Source organism: Dipodomys spectabilis, unplaced genomic scaffold (assembly GCF_019054845.1).
Source record: "Dipodomys spectabilis isolate Male_0828 unplaced genomic scaffold, ASM1905484v1 ptg000264l, whole genome shotgun sequence".
Classification (NCBI taxonomy): Eukaryota; Metazoa; Chordata; class Mammalia; order Rodentia; family Heteromyidae; genus Dipodomys; species Dipodomys spectabilis.
Window position 1 is genome coordinate 5,568,952 of NW_024870941.1, and position 13,065 is coordinate 5,582,016.

At 39.3% G+C, this 13,065-nt stretch overlaps 1 protein-coding gene across 2 annotated transcripts; it reads right to left on the reverse strand.

Moving 5' to 3' along the window:
- Nucleotides 1-9,703: 9,703 nt before the first annotated feature.
- LOC122125320 (bisphosphoglycerate mutase-like) lies at nucleotides 9,704-11,368 on the reverse strand. Of its 2 annotated transcripts, XM_042699929.1 has the most exons (2): nucleotides 10,896-11,368; nucleotides 10,466-10,627 (listed from the first exon to the last, which is right to left on the reverse strand). In XM_042699929.1, the coding sequence occupies exons 1-2, from the start codon at nucleotides 11,226-11,228 to the stop codon at nucleotides 10,466-10,468; spliced, it is 495 nt and encodes a 164-aa protein (XP_042555863.1). In that variant the 5' UTR covers nucleotides 11,229-11,368. The 2 variants fall into 2 exon arrangements, with proteins under 2 accessions (XP_042555862.1, XP_042555863.1); XM_042699928.1 differs by having other exon boundaries at nucleotides 9,704-11,368.
- Nucleotides 11,369-13,065: the final 1,697 nt, after the last annotated feature.

The window sequence follows — 13,065 nt, forward strand, 5'->3', positions numbered from 1 at the left end:
CTTCAAAGGTACCACCTGTTATTTCATCCATGTCCAGTATTTTAGAATCTCTCTTTCTCAGGCTTGAATACATATGCCATGCTGTAAGACCGGAGGGGGGATGTGGAAGGTGGAGGGTGGGGGGGTTGGAGATGGGAAGGGGAAACAAAGGAGGAATCAACAATGCTTGATAAAAAATGCACTCATTATCTTCCCCATGTAATTGTAACCCCTCTGTACAGTATTTTAGCAATAAAAATTACTTATCAGTGATATTCAGTGATATCTTAATCACCATATCATTTTCAAGTAAGAAAAGAACACTAAACTGGAAAACTAGTCAGATGGGAATAAACTAATAGTATTTATTTGAAAATTTTATGGACAATTACAAATACTGGCTGATCAATAGTTAGATGTATACAAATATACATAAAACCCATTTGTGCATATGCACACACAAACATGTATACATGTATATATTGTCTGAAATTATCCAAATTATAGTTAATGTCACACTTGACTGTACCAAGAATGCACCCGATCTATTAATCTTTATCTGAAAGCATTTATAGTATTAGTTTCTCTGTCTACTTTACAATGCCCATGAGAGACAGATGACTGTGTGAGTAGTATAGAAATACAAAGAAGTACACGTGAAAACCACTGATTTGTTTGTTGGAAATAAAGAAACTCAGTAGAAATTTCTGTGATGACCAATTCTAAGCACCTGTTATTTACCAGGAAATACTCAAGAGACTGTAGAGTGGGAAGAACAATACTTAAAGCTTCTCAGTGTGGGTAACCAGGATAGACATCTTACATTGAGCTTGAAATGCAAGTTAGTTCATCTCCAAAGCCAAGAGTAGATTGAAGGACCCAGAGATTCTGGTAGAAAGAGATTTTTGCTTGTCACAAAGGGTAGATTAGGGCAATCTTTGAAATTCATCTGGGTTTGTATTGGCTGTCAAATAAATATTCTTTTTGGTCCCTTTTTTTTGGGTGGGGGATGGTGCTGGGAACTGAACTCAAGGTCTCAACCTTGCTGTGCAAGTATTCTCCATTGGAGCCAGACCCTCCAGTTCTTTCGCTTTTGGGTTACTTCAGGTAAGATATTATGATTTTTGCATGGTATCAACCTTGACCAGGAGCCTTTTGCTTCCATGTCCAGAGTAGCTGAGATTTCAGCCTTGCACTACCATGCTCTGCCATTTTACATAAGTAAAGCTGGCAACAATTTACAATGGTAAACTGTGATAAAAAGAAATCTCATACTTTCACATAATGAGCTCATCTAATGCTCCTACTTCGTAAAAATTACACGAGGATATAATCATGGATCAAGAAGAACTTTACAGAAGGTATTTAAGTTAATAATGAAGGTATACTGGGCTTGGATGTGCTAGGCTATGTAAGGCACAGTTCTATTAACAATTCCACCCGAGAAAGTCAAAGAATTGGGGCCATTGGTTGGCTGGAGATGGAAGGCTGAGCGGCGGCTATTTACAATACATGATGGAATTACTTCAATGTTTTATCAAACTTTATACTAAGCAAGATCCAACTTAACTTTATCTCTTCCTGGGTTAATTTATAAACAAATAAATCTAATAAACTTTTCTCTGAAGGTTTTAATAAAGTCTGCCTTCATTCAAGCCAGGAATTAAATGCACTATGTATTTATATTCATCACAACTTTAGTATATTCCAGGGATCAAGCAAGTTCTGGAAACAGGGACATTGTGTTTATTCTGGGATCAGATTGCCTATGTAAACGAATATGTACCCTAAGCAAAATTGCTTAGCTTGTTCAAGTGTCATTTTCTTTATCTATGAATTTGGAATATTTGAAGTTAGTATCTCATAGAGTTATTCAAAAGATCAAGGTTAACCAATCTATGTAAAATGCTAAGCACATTTGCTATTAGATTCCTGGGAACAGCCAATAAATGTTGGCTATAAAATGATAATGTTCGCTCTGTAAGTGCCAGTCTTTAACACAGCCTTAATCTACATTTATGAAGTGTCTTTGAAGCCAAACTTCTCATGAGAAGGTGACTTGCTGTCCTTTAGTTATTGGAGCATATTATGTGAATTGTTTACTGGAGGTGGAAGTGAGTGAGAAGTTGTACTTTCTGACCTCATTGAGGAATATAGAGAGCTTTGAATATGATCATCCAACCCTCAAACCAAAGTACAGATGCACCAGCAAATGAAATCCTTTGTTCAATTTCAGGAGGCTTACAAGCCTATGCATCCTTGAGTTACTAGAGAGGAAAGATATTTTAGATACTAATTAATTTCTTACATAATCTTAAAGATGAGTAGTATCAAGACTAAAGATGTTGGTTTTGGTTCTGTGCTTGGCAGAGCTGTGCTCTTAAGCTTGCTCATGTCTGTGTCTATGGGGCTTGTGAGTCTGTTGCCTTTCATGAAAAAAGAGACACTGGAGATGGGATTGAGACAGGAGGATAGGAGGATAATGTTCCGGATTATTTTAGTGAGTTCAAACACTCATCTTTAAAAATCTAACATGTTGGCTTTGTGTATTTAAACAACCCACAGTCCTTTATTATTTGTCACTCTTTGCGTAGGTAAAGATCCATTTTCACTTCATTGAGGATCTCAAGGGTCAGCCATCAGCTGAAGATCTGACTGGGGAAGGGAAGAAAGAGGGGTGTCTACTTTCATAGCCACCTTACCACGTGGCTGAGAAGTTGGTACTGTAAGAACCTTTCGTTCTGAGTTCATGATAATGCGACTAATCAACACACATGAGCTAGTTGAAATATCACTATATTTAAAGATGGTGGAAAGAGGCCATGAGCCTTCAAAAGGCCAAGACTTGAATTCTCACCCAACACCTCCAAGAAGGCAATAGGCTCAGTAAGACTCCTCCATCTCAGTTCAGTTAGACCCAACTTTCCAAACTGCCACATAGCTAACAGCTGTGTGTGTGTGTGTATGTGTGTGTGTGTGTGTGTGTATGTATCTTTCTGTGTGTGTTCTGGTCCTAGAGCTTGAACTCTTGAGCTTTTGCTCTCAAGGCTAGTGCCCTACCATTGAGCAACAGCTGCACTTTTGGCTTTTTGGGTGCTTAATTGGAGATGAAAGTCTCACAGATGTTCCTGCTGAGGCTGGCTTCCAACTGAAAGCCTCAGACTCCTGAGTATTCCAGGCATTAGCCACAGGGCCTGGCAATAGCTTTTGTTTTAAGCCACTCTCTTTGTGGTGATTTGTTGCAGCATCAGTAGAAAACCAATGTAGTTCTCTAGGAGCAAAGACAGATATTTTTCAAAAACAGTAACAATCGATATCCAAGAAAAAAGGAGAAAAGAAGCAATACCCAAGGATAGGACATATCAAACAAATTCTAACCCTGACAAAGTTTTGTACACTATCCCCTTACTGCTCATCAAACTCGTGCCACTTCGAGCTGACCTGGGGTAGCTTTTTACCCCTGCATCACCAGATGCACATGCTGCAGGGAGGGGCTGCCTTGACGTGAACATAAAACATCTTTCTGGAGCTACAGAGAGGTGGGAAGCCAACTGATGTGTCCCCCACCCCACCGGACCCTGCCAAGCTGGACAATCTTGTGCTATTTGTAACCTGCGGAGGTATGTTTCCATGACCAGTAGCCTGCCTCCTGCACTGCTCCAATCTATTTTTCCTTAATAATTTATGAGCTACTACTCATTTAAAACTCTGGGAGCTCTGCAATAGAGAAAAAGAAAAAAAATTGAAGAGAAGAATTAATGAAAGGAATTGCAATCATGCTGTCTCATCTGTCTCAGACCTCAAAAATATTTATTGCAGTTCTTCTCTTCTATCAATGCTTTTTATTCCCTTCCCAGTCAGCCTTGAGGTTATACCTAGTATAGCAACCCAGACCTTCATCTCTGAGAAACATAGGTCCTTGCTTAACTATCTTCTTTGCGGGCTGGATTTGCTATGCTTATTTATTTGCAGTCAAGGGATTGTGAAGTAGAAAGTCTTAGTTCCAACCATTGTCTTTCCTACCTTCTTCCTCACTCTACCTCGAACTCAGCAGCCTGGAATTGCAGATTTGGGAGGTACATGCTTTTCCCCAGGGGTCACTGGAGGACATGGTAAATGAGGCCACATTTGGCTTTTTTCATTTGATTCCTGAATCTATGTATCTTCCTTGTTGATAACACAGTGCCATCTCTAGGCTTCTGATCACATTAAACGATGGTGCCCTATCCTATCACAGATGGTTTCCTTGCGAGTGTTGCTTTGTGGCTTCGTCTTTATCAGGCCAGGAGCTTCTGCACAATGTACCGTGGATGCAAGGCCACAATGTATGCCTTCTCCATGCTTAGTGCTAAATGTGAGATCCCTGCTTCAAGATTAAGACACTCAGTAGGACTTGGGATAGCAATGCTGCTTGAGATCCTTTGGGCAGAAAAGATTTACCCACAAACAGAATACCTGTGGCTGTGAATCACTGATGAGTCTTTCTAGAATGATTCAATAGCGTGAACTTGACATGCAATCTTCAGTTTTAAAGGGATGACACCATATTGGAAGCTCAATTTTGGCCTCTGCCACTGGCAGTTGGGTATTTGATATAGCTGGATAAGTTATGAGATTGAAAATCCATGCTATTGGACCAATGAGTATCTTCCATTTTTGCCAATGTAGATATTTAATTAAGATGCCCTGCATGTGATTCCTGCATGAGCATGACAGAGGCTGGCTGCTGCCATCTGCCAGCAGTGCTTCGTCTGTTTATCCAGTGACTTGTCTGTGGTAGTTGTTCTCAGTGGGCATTAGCAGACAGCACAGAGACTTTAATAATTCATGCCACTTCCATATATTAACCACATATCTTTACCATAACTCTTCATCTCTAGTTTTGATATTGTTTCCATCTAAGCACTTGGCTAGTTGTCCAGTTCATTTACTAATGCCAGTGACTCCTCATCTGTTCTAATCGTGGACCATTTCCCCTTGCATTCATGGTGGATGACATGGTGTAGTGCCTAAAGCTCTACCCATTGGGAAGACTTTTCATTATCACTGTTTTACAAGACCACCTCTGAGTGAGGCTGTAACGCAGCCAGCTTCTAATTTTGGCTTGCAGCCTCACACTGAGTTGTGCATCTGTTAACCAGGATCAGGATTTTTCTTGCTCCATTTGCAGGTCACTTATCTATATGGTATTCTGTTGTTCTATCACTCTTGTTTACTCTGTAGATGTTTGTCAGCTTTACTTATCTATTCAGAAACCAACTTAAGACTGTTTAATTTTTTACTTTTATTTTAAAATTTTTGCCTCATTTTTATTTATTTCTTTATCCTATTTTGTGTGGCATTTTCATCTTTGTTTATATTTCTTAAGCCCAACTTTATAACATTGACTATATATTTTTATTTTTTCTACTGTAGATATCCATGACTTTGAAGGTCAATATTTTATCTCTATTTTATCTATTGTTAGAAGAAGAATTTGATATTTCTGTCTGTGGATTTGTCTTCATATTTTTTGAGCTCTGTCATATTTTCCTTGAAACTTTTTTAAACTCTGTGATGTACACTATGATAGTTACATGTTTTGACCTTTAAATATTGTAAAATATATCCTTGTAGTAATACTCCTTTAAAATATATTTGAAGCCAGGTGCTGTTGGCTAATGCCTAGCTACTATCTATTCAGGAGGCTGAGATCTGAGAATCACTGTTCAAAGGCAGCCTGGGCAGGAATGTTTGTGAGACACTTATCTCGAATTAACCACAAGAAAACCAGAAATGGCACTGTGGCTCAAGGGGTAAAGCACACTTGCCTTAAGCTGAAGATGTCAAAGACAGCACCCACAGTTCAAGACACATGACTCACAAATATCTCTATCTCTATCTATCTATCTATCTATCTATCTATCTATCTATCTATCTATCTATCTATCTATCTATCTATCTATTTGATGGACATTGTCTTTTTTATTGTGAAAATACTGTACAGAAGGATTGCAATTACATAGGCAAGGTAATGAGTACATTTCTTATCAAGAATTGTTGCCTCCTCCTTTGTTTCCCCTTCCCATACTTTCCCATCTCCCCCACCCCCTCCTGCCCCCATGCCAAAGTTGTACAGTTCTTTTCTCATCATAACGTCTTGTACATCTTATTGTTGCAATGGGTCTACCTGTATCCCTATTTAAGCAATTTGTTTTTTTCCCTTCCCCTCCACAAATTATACCAACATCAAATACAGTGAAAACAGGAGTTATACTGTGGGGGAGGGCATACAAAGCAACAAAGAAATCATCTTATAAATATGTTAGAAACAATCGTAAGAAAGGAAAAACATTTGAATCCTTATATTGGGGTTCATTTCGCCTAACATCAACTTATCTGACCTTTTCTGCTTGTTTCAGACATATACTAGTTATTGCAAATAAGGGAAACCATGGGACCTATGTTTCTTTGGGCATGGCTTACTTCACTTAATATAATTTTTTCCAAGTCTTTCCATTTCCTAACAAATGGGGCAATGTCATTCTTTCTGATGGAGGCATAGAATTCCATTGTGTATATAGACCACATTTTCTTGATCGATTCATCTACTGAGGGGCATCTGGGTTGGGTCCATATCTGAGGAAGCCATCATAACTCTCATACCAAAACCAGGCAGGGACTCATCAAAGAAAGAGAACTATAGGCCCATTTCTTTGATGAACGTTGATGCAAAATTCTCAACAAAATGTTGTCCAATCAACTTCAACAATTCATCCAAAAAATTATACACTATGATCAGGCAGGATTCATTTCAGGGATGCAACACTGTTTCAATATATGCAAATCAATTAATATAATTTATCAAACCAACAAGAGCAAGGATAAGAACCGCATGGTTATCTCAATAGATGCAGAAAAAGCATTCGACAAGATCCAACACCCCTTTATGATGGAGGTTCTGGAAAAATTAGGAATCTAGGGAACATTCCTCAATACAATAAAGGCTGTATATGACAAACCTACAGCCAGCATTATACTTAATGGTGAAAAACTAAAGCCATTTCCTCTTAACTCAGGTATGAGACAAAGATGTCCACTCTCTCCACTTCTCTTCAATCTAGTATTAGAATACCTAGCTACAGCAATAAGACAAGTTGCAAACATAAAAGGGATCTAAATAGGGAAAGATGAAATAAAACTCTCCCTCTTTGCAGATGACATGAGCTTGTATTCTATGCCTCCATCAGAAAGAATGACATTGCCCCATTTGTTAGGAAATAGAAAGACTTGGAAAGTATTATATTAAGTGAAGTAAGCCAGGCCCAAAGAAATATAGGTCCCATGGTTTCCCTTATTTGCAATAACTAGTATATGTGTGAGTCAAGCAGAAAAGGTCAGATAAGTTGATGTTAGGGAAATGAACCCTAAGATATTTATTCAAATTTTTTTTCATGAGATTGTTTCTAACGCATTTATAAGATTAGTTATTTGTTGCTTTGTATGCCCCTCCCCCACGGTATAACCCCTTCTTTCACTGTATTTGATGTTGGTATAATTTGTGGAGGGGAAGGGAAAAAACAAATAGTTTAAATAGGGATACAAGTGGACCCAATGCAACAATGAGACTTACAAGTCGTATGTTGAAAACGAACTTTACAACTTTGGTGGGGGGGGGAGGGTTGAGTAGGGGTGGGGTGGGGGAGGATGGGATGGGAAGGGGAAACAAAGGAGGAGGCTACAATGCTTGGTAAGAAATGTACTCATTATCTTGCCCATGTAATTGTAACCCCTCTGTACAGTATTTTCACAGTAAAAAAATGTAAAAAAAATAATAATCTCACGGACTGCACTCCCAAATTACTCAAGCTGATTCAAAACTTTGGTAAAGTAGTAGAGTACAAAATTTACCCTCAAAAATCAGTGGTTTTTCTGTATGCCAACAATGAGAAAAATGTGGCTGAATTCAGGAAAGCAACTCCATTCGTATTAGCCACACAAAAAATAAAATACCTAGGAATTAACTTAACCAAAGAAGTGAAGGACCTCTATGATGAAAACTTTAAAAACCTGCAAAAGGAAATCAAAACAGAACTTAGAAAGTGGAAAAACCTCCCATGCTCCTGGATTGGAAAGATCAACATCGTGAAAATGGCAATACTTCCCAAGGCTATCTACAAATTCAATGAGTTACCTATCAATATTCCATCCTCATTCTTCAAGGAAATAGAAGAGGCAGTCCAAAAATTAATATGGAACAATAAAAGACCCCGAAGAGCAAAAACGATCCTTAACAGAAAGAACAGTGCTGGAGGAATATCAATACCAAATTTCAAACTCTACTACAAAGCAATAGTAATCAAAACAGCTTGGTACTGGCACAAGAAAAGCCCTGAGGACCAATGAAATTGAATTGAAAACCCAGAAATGAACCTACAAATATATAGCCATCTAATCTTTGATAAGGGAGCTAAAAAAATAGAATGGAAGAAAGACAGTCTCTTCAGTAAAGGGTGCTGGCAAAATTGGTTGACTACTTGTAGAAAACTAAAGCTAGATCCCTATCTATCACCCTGCACCAGAATCAACTCCAAATGGATCAAAGACCTTGGAGTCAAATCAGACACTCTGAGAATATTACCCGATGGAATAGGAGAAACGCTAGGTCTCCTTGGCATAGGCCGAAATTTTCTTAATAGAGACCCAGAAACACAACAAATCATAGAAAGGTTGGACAAATGGGATTGCATGAAATTGCAGAGTTTCTGCATGGCAAAGGACATAGCTAGCAAGATCAGTAGAAAGCCCACGGATTGGGAGAAGATCTTCACTAGCCATACAACGGACAAGGCTCTCATATCTAAAGTTACTTGGAACTCAAAAAAATTAGATCCCTCTCAACAACAAATCCTCAAAGAAACAACTGCCCAATAAATAAGTGGGCTAAAGATTTAAAGAGAAACTTCTCTGAAGAGGAAAGAAGGATGGCTAACAGAAACATGGAGAAATGCTCAATCTCTCCAGCCATAAAAGAAATGCAAAGCAAAACAACATTGAGATACCACCTCACTCCAGTTAGAATGGCTATAATCAAGAAGTCTAACAACAGATGCTGGAGGGGATGTGGACAGAAGGGAACCTTACTGCATTGTTGGTGGGAGTGTAAACTTATTCAACCACTTTGGAAAGTTGTATGGAGGTTCTTCAAAAGACTCCACATAGAGCTCCCCTATGACACATTGTCTTTTTATTTTTTATTTTCTTTCACCCTCTCTTTGCCCTCTTTTCTTTCTTCTTTCCTTCCTTCCTTCCTTCCTTCCTTCCTTCCTTCCTTCCTTCCTTCCTTCCTTCCTTCCTCCCTTCCTTCCTTCCTTCCTTCCTTCCTTCCTTCCTCTCTCCCTTCCTTCCTTCCTTCTTCCCTTCTTTCTTTTTTTTTTTTGTGTATGTGTCAGTCTGGAGGCTGGGTGCTGTCTCTTAGCTTTTTATCAAGGCTAGAACTTTACCACTTAAGCCAGCAGCTCCACTTCCAGCTAATTGAAGATAGAGTCTCATGGACTTTCCTAAATTGACTGGCTTTGAACCATGATCCTCAGATTTCAGTTTCCTGAGAAACTATGATGACAGGCGTGAGCCACTGGTGCCTGGATATGGCGTATGTCCTTGTTCCTTTTATTATTATCCTGTCTTTATATTAATAAATCTCCTTCAGAGAACCTGCAACCAAGTCTTGTTTTTTTTTTTTTTTTGTCAGAGAATTTTATTTGCAACCAACTACGAGTACCCAAAGATCAAAGTAAAAAAAAAAAAAAAAACAACCCACCAAAGCAAAACAAAAAAGGAACATAAACACCCAGCAATGTCTATATTCTTGCTCACTCTAATGGCCAAAGAGGAATTCTACTGAATGTGAAACCAAGGATAACTGCGCTAAGGAGGCTAAAGGGCCTTGCTAATGCTCCTCAGGCGGGAGTTGGCCTTCTTGAAGGGACCCATCTGTGACTTTCCCATTCTGATCTTAACTGACAAAGCATCCCTTTGCCTCGAGGAAAAGACTAGAAATAAATATTTATGCATAGTGTGTTACCTAGAAATACTTATCATTTCAGAAAGTCTTATTAAAAACTGATTTATTGGAAAAGTGTCAATTACTCAGGGATGATTTGTTAAACTACAAAATACCTTAACCTTCATCTCTACTTTTTACTTTCTCATCTCAGACACTTAACAACCTTGATTAAACCCTACTGGTTACTGGTTTGGTAAGGGAAGCTAACTCCTAAGGCTTATGACATGAGCACTTAGGCATCCTAAAGCCTTTTCTGGACCTGGCTAAGTTACCTGGCTACCTACACCAACTGTACCACATGGCCTAGCCCAGGGAAGATGCAATCAGGAAAGAGAGAGAGGGAGAAAAATAGATCAGCACCCAGAACACACTGCATGCCTGCCACTCCTTTGGCATCTATTCCTCAACAGAACTGCAAAGGACTTTATTTTTGGGCTTGTTTCACTTTTCCTTGATCCTCCACTTTCTTAATGGCTGCTTGGATGGCTTCTTGGTCACCCAGGAATTGGTGAGGCCTAATAGCATGCAGGTTCTCATCCAGCTCCAACAGAATCGGGACTCCAGTGGGAAGAGTGATTTTGATGATGTCTTCATCCGAGATACCTTCCAGATGTTTCAAGAGGGCTCTACTGCTGTTCCCATGAGCAGATATCAGAATGGTTTTGCCTTTTAGCACTTCAGGAGCAATCCTTTCATTCCAGTAAGGAAGGAGTCTCTCTAGAACGTCCTTCAAGCTTTCAGATCGTGGCAATTGCTCCAAGGGTACATCACAGACTTTGTACCTCCGGTCACTGTAGATTTCATGGTAGTAGGGATGGGATTCATCAATGGGAGGTGGAGTCACGTTGTAGCTTCTTCTCCAGAGCCTCACTTGTTCTTCACCGTGATTCAATGCCATTTTCTCCCTGTTGAGGCCAATCAAGGCTCCATAATGACGCTCATTCAGACGCCAGGAGCTCTCCACGGGAACCCATTCCTGCCCCAGCTCTTCCAGGATCAGCCAGGCTGTGTGAATGGATCGATTAAGGATAGATGTGAACACAAGATCAAATTCAAAGTTCAGTGCTTTGAGTTGCTTCCCACAGTTCCGAGCTTCCTCCAGTCCTTCGCTGTTCAGTTTCTGATCTACCCAGCTGCAAAATCGGTTCTCCTTATTCCAAGCACCCTCTCCATGTCTTAACATAATAAGTTTATGCTTGGACATTCTGGTGACTGGCCCTCCTTGGTGTTTTCAAATGGGATAATGTTCAAGACCAGCAATACATCTGCAAAGAAGCCGCCGCCACCAGCAGCAGCAGCAGCAGCCGCTCCTCGGCGACGCGGACCTGCCAGCGCCTCCAAGGACTCATTCCCAAGTCTTGTTTTTATCCAATCTTGCAACTTGTACATTTTAATTTGTCTCATTAAGTTTAAGCTTAATTCGACCATCAATGTTTTTTGTTTCCCATTGACACCATTTACATTTTGTTCTTTGGTTTCTTCTTTCTTGTATTTTTAATTGTGTATTAACATCCCTTTTATGCCATTGACTTATGAGTCATGAAGTCTTAGGTTATTTTCATGTCTGCTCTATATATTGCAATGTGTGTTTAACTTATTGCAGTCTTTCAGTAAAATTATACTAACTCCTTGGAAATACGGAGTTCATTCTTACTTTTTATTTTTATAGTAAAGGTGATGTACAGAGGGGTCACAGTTATATAAGACAGATAAGGAGTACATTCCTTTTTGAACAGTGTCACCTATCCTTCATTTTGTCCCAGACTTTTTCCCTCCTGACCACATCATTGCTGGGTGAAAAATTAACAAAATTGACAGACCCTTAGCAAATTTAACTAAAAAGAAGAGAACACACCCAAATCAATAAAATTAGAGACAAAAATGAGAACATCACAACAGAAATAGACAAGATTCAGAATAATATTAGGGAATACTTCGCAAAACTTTATGCCAATAAATCTGAGAATCTCTGAGAAATGAAAGTATTCCTAGAGAACATTGATATGCCCAAACTGAATCAAGAAGATTTAACTCAACTAAATAGATCCATAAGAAGTAATGGAATTGAAATAATAAAGAACCTCCCATCCAAGAAAAAAACCAGGACCAGATGGACACTACAACCTTCAATGAGAATTCACTCCCATATTCCTCAGATTCTTCAATGAAATAGAAAAGGAAAGATCACTACCAAATGTATTCTATGAAGTCAGCATAATGCTCATTGCTCATTTCCAAATCAGATGGAGTTCTTATATTAGAGTGTTGCTTCATGCAACACAACTGGATAAGAGAGCTGATGGAATGAGAACAGATAGAGAGAATGAAGCAAGTGGAGACCAAGGGGTACAAGGCTCACCAGCTCTTGGACTCTGAGTCCTCTGAGTTCCCTTAAACAAAATTTTTTTTATTAGGTTTAGTACACAGAAGGATACTATAGATCAAATCAGGCTATTTATGTAGAAAACAAGGTTTCAACATACTTTATTGTCACAGTCCTTCGCATAAGGCAGATTTTGTGTACATAGTGATAAGCGATTCTGGGCAGAGGGAAGTGGTAAATATTTTTAAAGTCTGAAGCTGTGACTTAGACATTGATCTTACTTCTTTTCAGCCTGATTCTCAGGGTCCAGTTTTCAGCCTCCTGAGTATGGTGAGGTGGCTTCCTACCTCTCAACCCTTTCCTCATGCTACAGCTCAGCTTCAGCATTATCTACTCTAGAGCATGTTCAATTTGTCTCTCCCTCCTAGAATCAGAACAAGGCTGAGAGAAAGGTGGGAACAAGAGTAGATATGTCGTTGAAGGTGCAAGTGTTAATATTATGTGTGATTCTTTTTTAAAATATGGTTTTGCTTGTGATTTGATGATCTTTTTGATTTGAGGGAATTCTCTCTTCTTTCTGGTACCAAATTGATTTTTCTTTCTTCCTTTCTCCCTCCCTCTCTCTCTCTCCCCCTCTCCTTCTCTCCCTCCCTCTCTCCTTCCCTCCCTCCCTCCCTCCCTCCCTCCCTCCCTCCCTCCCTCCCTCCTTCCCTCTCTT